The sequence below is a fragment of the Cyprinodon variegatus genome, unplaced genomic scaffold (assembly GCF_000732505.1).
Source record: "Cyprinodon variegatus isolate N-32 unplaced genomic scaffold, C_variegatus-1.0 Scaffold227, whole genome shotgun sequence".
In the NCBI taxonomy this organism is placed as follows: domain Eukaryota; kingdom Metazoa; phylum Chordata; class Actinopteri; order Cyprinodontiformes; family Cyprinodontidae; genus Cyprinodon; species Cyprinodon variegatus.
The window spans coordinates 129,699-138,545 of record NW_015150680.1 but is presented as its reverse complement, the minus strand read 5'-3'; the positions used below and the strand labels follow the sequence as shown (position 1 = coordinate 138,545).

Sequence of the window (8,847 nt, the reverse complement as noted above, 5' to 3'; positions counted from 1 at the left end):
TAAACATTAAACCAACTGCCTCCTTTTGACTCGTCTGGCGTTCACAAAACTGCGTCATCATCCTGCGCCTTTGTTGTCAGGCTGTATCTGAGCGGATGTATTTTTTTCTCAGAGTACAAAAACTCAGCTATTTAGGTGGAAAGTTGTCGTCTGAGATGATTTCAGAGACGTTTTGATGTCATTGGATCATCCCAAAAGTGGGATTAGTGGGAACGTTAAAACTCAGGTCTCCTTATTCAAGAGGAACAAACAAAGGTAACAGCAGAGCAGCTAGTAGAAACATCCTGCTACTCGTTTGAAACGTGCTTTTTACTCTGTTCCTAGCAAAGTTTGGGCTAGTATGTTTATATCATTCTAAACAGTGAGCTAATTTATTGCGGAATAATAATGAATAGGTTATCTTGCTGAGTTTTAACGGCACAAGCAATGTTTGTAACAGGTAAACCTCACCCGTACGAATAAAATATAGGAATATTGGTACTCTTACATTTTTATAGATCAAATTAAATGTTTTTGTGTTAGTAAGCATTAGGCGATGTGCATTTTGTAACAACAAATGATAACAGGGAATGTATTAAACTGGAGATAATGTGTCGGTATAAATGTATGGTTTTAAACCAGTTTTTTTATGTTGTATGAAAGATTATTTATATGATCGTGCTGCTTTGTAACAGAATTCCCACAAGAAGGAATGCCCTAAATAAATAATTACAATCGCCTCTAAATAAATTCGTTCAAAGTACTATAAGCTGATCGAAGTTAATCTTTTAGACCACTAAGCAGCAAAGTAAATATGGGTAAAACTTGTGAAATAAAATACAATCTCTAAAATAACTCTGAAATTATAATGAGAACATTAATATAACATCCACTTAGGGACTCTTACTCTATCATGGTCAAAAGGTTGAGGAAAATAAACAGGTCTTTACCAGATATGTACATAAATCCCTGAGCTGTGCTGATGTTTAAAAGAAAGCTTTAATATGGCTTGATCATCTCTACATTTTATTTTGGAACACCAATTATCCAGGAGAATCTTGCTGGTTGACTGTAGTGCCTAATGGTACACCTAGAGTGGTTTACATGAGTAGGATAGGTGTGGAACATTTAAGATGTTACAGGTATAATAGAGGAATTTTTTTAATAGACCCGTCCTCTCCTCTTTAAAAAAAACACTATGTCAGACTCACCACCAGTAAGTGAAAATGGGAATGAGCACGTTGGATGGCCTTGCTTAAACATATCACCAGAATGATTGACAATTTGGAGGACCACTTATTTTGACGATCCACCTGGAAAAAGAACATCCTCCACTATATCTTTAAATGGTTTTTACCGGCCGATATTTAGTTCTGTTTAACCTTGAAGTTTGACCTAGTGATTTCACTTTTCTCCTCAATGCCTATTAAAAAAAAGTTGATCTATGTTCCATTTACTTTTATTAAGAGATTAAAATTCACAAACGTTTAACAACGTTTGTATTGAATCCAAATGAAAATTAAGAAATTTCTAAATGATTTCCAGATATGCTTAACTTTTTCTAATTTTCTTTTTTTTTTTACCATAGATTAACAAAAAATGGGTCGAATGAGTGTCTTTGGTTTGTTTGTTCCTTTGGAGCAAAAAATAGAGTTTTCAGTTTTTTTTTCCTTTTTATAAACAGGATCAAATTCTCTTTCATTTCTGATCTGTCAATTTACAGTCCCAATCGAATAAAACACCTGCTTTATCGGTGCATCTTTTTTTTTTTTGAATTTCATTGGATCTAAAAATATAAAGACCTTAGTTAAAATATTTAAGTATATATATTTTTTTATTAAATTCTTTTGATTGCTCAGCTTGTCATATTATATCTTTTAATCATTATTTATAGTTCTGTGGTACTGATACGTTTTTTTGTGGATTAATATGTTTTTCTGTTTTGTCTGTTGGCCTCCCTTGTTTTTATACTAACAAAACAAAAACAACAACAAAAAAACAATGCGTATATTAATAAAGCTGTCATATCCAAACATTTATTATAGGTTGGGATACTTTATAGGTGGAGAATATAGGAATTTTGGGACTCTTACATTTTTATAGATTAGATTAAATTTTTTTATGTTAGTAAGCATTAGGCGAAGTGCATTTGGTAACAACAAATAATAACAGGGTAATCTACCACTCTTAATCTACCACTCCACCTACTTTATAGGTGGAGTGGTAGATTAATAGTCTTAAATAAGAACATATGATCTAAAATTGAAAACATTTAAATTTCATTAATCTCAATATCGGTGTCTTTAATTTCACATTTACCGAGCAATGTTTTGAATAAATATTTTGTGTGTTGCCATATTTCTAAGCGCATCTATTCATGCTAATAATGTATTGAATCACTTTGATGGACCAAAGCTATTAGATTAATTAGGAGGACAATGCTGAATTCAAGAACAACCAGCATTGTCTTTGAACAATACAACAATAATATTGTAATAACATGTTTACTACCATCAAAAACTCCTAAAATAAATTGTAAATATTTTTTGATTTGTTATTGAACATGAAAATCCCAATAAGGAACAAGAAAAGAGGAAGAAAAGGAACAGGAGAAGTTGGGGAGAGGCTTACTTGATAACCGGTTCGTTGTTGTTTTACATGGCAGACCATCTTGACCAATTCTGTAAAATGTATCTTATTGATTTAGCAGAAAAAACATAATTTTCCATTATATACATTTCACTCACAGTAGCAAGCCATTCTTCCACTTTTTAGACCATTTTTGTGTGACAGTCTTTTTTACTTTCTGCCATAATGAGACCAAACAAATTTCTATTACTTCTATCCAACTCTGTTCTACATCACCAATATACATAATAGTGCATTTAATCTCCAAAGGCATATTCTATGTGGTTTTGTATTTCCTCCCACAATCATCCAATGACATGGCCACCCCAAATGTGCTCATGCATGGTTTCACAGAGCCTTCAGCACAAACTTTCATGGCCTAGATGTCTTTTCTGAATCGTTGTGATAATGGTCTTTCAATGTTCTTCCAACAGAACTTCTGACATGCATTTGATGCTGTAAAGGTCCACTGAAGTTGGCATATGTTTCCCCAAGTTTCAGTTGGGATCAGTTATTTTACTTCATCCTCTAATTTCTTCTTGGTGTAGTCTGTATTCCTTCACTTTGAGAGCATTTGAGGTTTCCGTTGTACACTCTAGAAATAGCTTTATTACAGGAAATATTGTTTCTACTAGTATCAACTTGAGTACATTTACATATCAAGTTAATTTGATAGTCAGTCTACAAGTTTAACATGTTTTAAATATTTGGAGAGGAAAAAAATAAAGTCCTTTATTAAAAATATGCAGCTTTGATATTTTTGCTACCTTATTTTCGCTTTACAGCATCAGCTATGGTAAGAGGGCGGTACAATTTCCATTGATTCAGGGGTTTCATTAACAGTATTATCTGATTATTATTACCAGCTTTTAAAGTTATTTTAAGGTCTAAGTGCATACAGTAAAACATCACAATTATTTTCCATTAGCTTATCAACAATATAAAGATGAAACTATAATGGAAAGATTAATGAAAATCTAAATACAATCCTGACCAAAAAAGAAAACCCAAACATCTCCATGTATATAAAGCATATGTAAACTGCAAATGTTTCTGGCAACTTTCCTTTAATCTTGTTTCCACAGGGTACACATGTCGTCTGCAGCAGAGACGGTGGAAAATGCCTCCATCATTGCAGAGAGCGCGGCGCATGATGGAAACCGCCTGTGGATTGGCAACATCGATCCCAAAATCACAGAGTGAGTAAATCAGAAAAGCGTTCAGCTTCTTCTGTTCATCCACCATTACTATTGGTTTTATTCTGAAACCTCATAACGGTATTACCTTTACGTATCTTTATAGAACTATATCTCTAATATGAAGTCAAAAAATCTGATTGCAAGCTTTTACAGGATATATTTTATGCAGTTTCTGAAAAAAAGAAGAATGAGTTTATGGTGTGAACCTGGGAGTTTGGTTTTGACATGTATGGCTATACCACATAGGATGCAACATATTGTAGGTACATGTATGATTAATTGGCTGTGTTTGTTGTGTGTGAGCTGGTGTGTGTCAAGGACTGAAACAGAGCAGGCGAGCCTGGGTGTGTGAAAGAGATGCAGTGAGGCGCGGAGACCTGCTCTGCTAAGGAGCAGCCATCATTCCTCACTCACCTGCCCTGTTTACTCTCTCTGTGTCAACCTGAAGGTGTGTGTGTCTGTGTGGGAGGGTGTTTAAATCCACAGTAGAAGTCTGGGTGGCGGTTTGTAGAGGTGCAGGCTTCAACGCATACAAGAGCCTGAACATCATTAACCCGCCTCACTTTGTTATTTGCACTTGCACGCATCTTTTCATGCTGTTGAAAGTCTGATTGATAAACATATTCTGGAAATGGTTTTTAGGGTGAGGGGTGTTTTATTAGGCCTGTATGGGGGGGTGCTGCTGGAGAATGTATGGGACCAGGTTCTGGTGGGCGTCTAGACAGGCGTTTCCTTCCCCTTAACATGCTTTGCTCTGCTCTGCTTCTCCTTAAGTAGTCCAGTGCTCGGCCGTATGGAGGGAAAACAGGAGAAATGCATGTGGCCCCTGTTGCTGATTGGGAAGATTAATTAGCTCCAGGATAAAACATGCAGGACTCGTTTGGTTTGTTCTGCAAAACCTAACTTGGTTCAGAGGGTAGAACGGGAGAAACGTCACTGAGCACACTGCACCCTTGGGAAGTTTCAAATCAGTAGTGAATAAACTTTGTTCATTATTTGGTTCAGCTAATAAAAATAAACTCAAAACAAAACAGATGTTTTCTTTAAGGTTTATTAAAACATCAAACCTCTGTGGAAAGTTTTGTGGAGTAAATGAGTAATTTCATTTGTCTGAGATGCATTTTTTTCCACCGTCTTTATGAAATAAACAGGTTAACATTCAAAAAATTCAAAAAAAACCTTGACAACCTTTATATAATAAAATCAAGTTCTGCCGGAAACTAGTAGTTTCAAATTAATCAACTAATTAAATAATTAATTCCCTTGGGGATTAATAAAATGTTTTTGAATTGAATTAAAATAAATGTAATATAATTTCTGGCATTTTATTTTAGCTCTAATACCTATATACCTAAACATGATTGCAGACCAAAAAGCATTGTTCTGCCTCTAAGTATAAACCCAGCTGTTCTGAAAAGGCTTCAGAATTAAGCAGCATCAGGAAGACGACAATGAGCTGGTCAGATGGTACGATTGTGAGTTTAGTAATAAAAAAGTACTTTATTTGGACATGTCTTTAAGCACTGTTCAACCAAGTGTCTGCAAATTTTAAAGAGTACAGCACAGCTGCAAACATACCAAGAAATGGCTGTCCAATTATGCAAAGAGTCCAATTAGAACCTTAGAGGAGGCACAGAGATCCACAGCACTGGTGGGAGTATATGTCAATATATACAATACTAGTTGGATATCCTACATGCCTGGCTTTTGTGAAAGGGTTGCAAAAAGAACGCTGTTATTTAGCGGAAAAATCCCTTTTGCAGTTTACCACAAGCCATCTGTTGAACATTGAGAAGATGGTACTCTTGTCACATGAGACCAAAATGTATGGGAGAATTATCCTACCATAATGCAAGAGCACATAATTTCAATTTGAGAAAAGAATTTCATCTTCTTGCACTCAAAACTTATAATGCTCACACTCAAAACATGCGCTCTCTCTCAAATATTTTCTCTTCTCTCTCAAATCTTTGTTTCTTCTCTCAGATTTAATGCTTCTTGCACAGATATTTTCTCCTCTCGCTTGCCTCCTTCTCTTCGCGCACAAACCGCGCTCTGCACGAATCTCAGATACGCTCGCAAACCCGTAGGCTCTGCTTGCGGATTTTTTCTGCTCTCTCTCGGATTGCACTTGGATCGTCGCCTAGCAACCATTCCAGCCAATAGAACGACAGCCTGGGAAAGGGTGCGCTTGTTTAACCCTACTGAGTGCGCCTGTGCTACTACGCCACTTATAAGAGCGTCAGCTGAAACTGCTATTTACAGTAGTTTTGTGCCTCGATTCAGCAGAGTTCAGTACTTATGGATAACCCCAAAAAAAATCTGAATTAAGTAATTTTAAACAATTAGTGGTTTGTTATGTACAAAAGCAAAGAACCGACATATTAAATTATCTTGAAATACTTTGTTAGTATTGCATCCAGTATTGAAATGTAGGGGGAAAAAATAAATTTTTTACAAAAAGTTAAAATGTTGGATAGTTATTTCCAATTATTATTATGGTGTTATGTGTCCAGTCAGCTTTCTTATTGACGTGAACACCCAGGTATTTGAAACTCTCCACAGTTTCTATGTCCTGCCCCTGAATGTTCACACGGGGGTCGTCTCCTGAAGTCGATCACCATCGCCTTGGTCTAACTGGTGTTTAAACACAGGTATTTTTTCTCACAACAGTCCACAAGGTCCATGATGACTGACCAGTACTCCAGCTCATTCCCCTCAGACACACAGCCCACAAGGTGAAGGTGTAGAGGGTGAAGAGAAATGGAGACAGGACGGTGGCCTGGAGGCCCCAGTGCTGCAGACTGCCACCTCTGACTGATAGCCTTGCAGCCACAGGGCTGTCAGTCAGAGAAAATCCTGACTTTGATTTTCTTATAGAAGTCAGGAGAAAAAGATTTCTCTTCCAGGGTCAAGTCATCCACGCCTCCGAAAATTAACCATCTCACTCTTAACTAAATATAAAATTTGAGGTCTGATTAAACATGATAATAAAATTTAAATAAATACAAATTTTAATATCATAATACAGTACTTATTATTTATTAACCTGCTGATATAGCCAACAAACCGCATAGTTAGTCCAATGAAAAGCTCCTTTGAGGTGAAAACAGCGGTGGCTTTCAGAAGACATAAGTCTCCTTTCCTTGTAATGTCCTACTTGAGCTGCGATTGGGCTCCTCTTTCGGACCAATTGTCCACTCATCCAACATTTTAAAACATCCATAACTCACTGACTGGTTAAAACGTAAAGATTTGCCATTATACTAACAAAGTATTTCAAGATAATAATTTAATATGTCGGTTCTTTGCTTTTGTACATAACAAACCACTAATTGTTTAAAATTACTTAATTCTGAATTTTTTGGGTTATCCATAAGTACTGAGCTCTGCTGAATCGAGGCACAAAACTACTGTAAATAGCAGTTTCAGCTGATGCTCTTATAAGTGGTGTAGTAGCACAGGCACACTCAGTAGGGTTAAACAAGCGCACCCTTTCCCAGGCTGTCGTTCTATTGGCTGGAATGGTTGCTAGGCGACGATCCAAGTGCAATCCGAGAGAGAGCAGAAAAAATCCGCAAGCAGAGCCTACGGGTTTGCGAGCATATCTGAGATTCGTGCAGAGCGCGGTTTGTGCGCGAAGAGAAGGAGGCAAGCGAGAGGAGAAAATATCTGTGCAAGAAGAATTAATCTGAGAGAAGAAACAAAGATTTGAGAGAGAAGAGAAAATATTTGAGAGAGAGTGCATGTTTTGAGTGTGAGCATTATAAGTTTTGAGTGCAATTGAAATTATGTGCTCTTGCATTATGGCAGGATAATTCTCCCATAAAAATTGACCTATATTCCTGACCTGCAAAATGATGCATTGCATGAAACTAGCGTTTCCTTTAGGGCCAAAACAATTAATCAATATAACTGTGATTAATAGAATATTTAAATAATTATCAACTGATTTATTCATAAAATAGTTACCCTGACTATACAGACTCTAAAAGATGCTATTTGCTGACAGAACAATGTTTTCAAAGGAGTAATTAAACCAATTCTGTATAAAAAAAAATCTCTACAGTTTGCATTTCAGATAAAAAACAAAAAAAAACAACAAAAAATATTTTCTCTCTGTTCTAAGTCAAGATGGAGCCTTACATTAGGTGGCTGAATTCTGGGCTGATATTAGCTTTTTTTTCTTGTGTCGGCCAATGGTTATGCCTTGAGATCATGGATTTCCACTCTCTTCATTAACTATCCATTGTTAATGAGTTTTTAGATTTTTGTAATTAATGGTAATTTTCTGTTTAAAATGAGACATGTCTACAGATGTGATGGAGTTTTACCTTTCAGCTGGTCAGCAGCTCTAAAGTTGCAGCTCTGCTGTCAAAGTCCAGGCCAACGTTAACTGAGAATATGTGGGAGGGCTTGAAAATTGTTGTCTATAGTCTCTGTTTATCCAGCCTGACTGAGCTTTGCTTATTTCTAATTGTTGTGAAAGTTTATTTTTCAAAGTATTGTCTGAGGGAGATGAATGCATATTCATGCCGCACTTTTCAAATTTTTATCTATGGCAAATTATGAAAAACATTCATTGTATTTTCCCCAGGCCATGTGATGGACCAGCAACCTGATCAGGGTCCTGCCTGCCTCTCATCCATTGACTGTTGGAGATGGGCAGCTGCCCCCTGTGACTCTTACCTTAAAGACAATTGATAGATGTTCATTTCCTTAATTTCACAATTATAAGCTGCTTCCAACATGATACATTCATGTCTGTGTTTGTAATATGATAAAATGTAAAAAAAAAACAACAACATTTATTTCATGTTGGATTTTTGAGGCGTGGGCAAGAAATTCTGGCTTCAGACCTGCACTGTCAGGACCCAGACCTGCACTGTCAGGACCCTGCGTTGCAGACCTGCCAAATGGAGCCTGACAGTGCAAGATACTCCATTTGGCAGGTCTGCACTGTCAGGACCCAGACCTGTACTGTCAGGACCTGGACCTGTACTGTCAGGACCTGGACCTGTACTGTCAGGACCCAGACCTG

The 8,847-nt window shown here is 36.7% G+C and overlaps 1 protein-coding gene across 2 annotated transcripts in view; it reads left to right on the top strand.

Moving 5' to 3' along the window:
* Positions 1 to 61: 61 nt before the first annotated feature.
* The window catches only part of rbm18 (RNA binding motif protein 18), a 23,106-nt gene continuing 14,320 nt past the window's right edge, over positions 62 to 8,847 (top strand). For both annotated transcript variants that reach the window (XM_015381068.1, XM_015381067.1), the window contains exons 1-2: positions 62 to 255; positions 3,693 to 3,806. In XM_015381068.1, the coding sequence (XP_015236554.1) occupies positions 176 to 255; positions 3,693 to 3,806 (194 nt within the window). In that variant the 5' untranslated portion in view covers positions 62 to 175. The remainder of the gene's footprint in view (positions 256 to 3,692; positions 3,807 to 8,847) is intronic.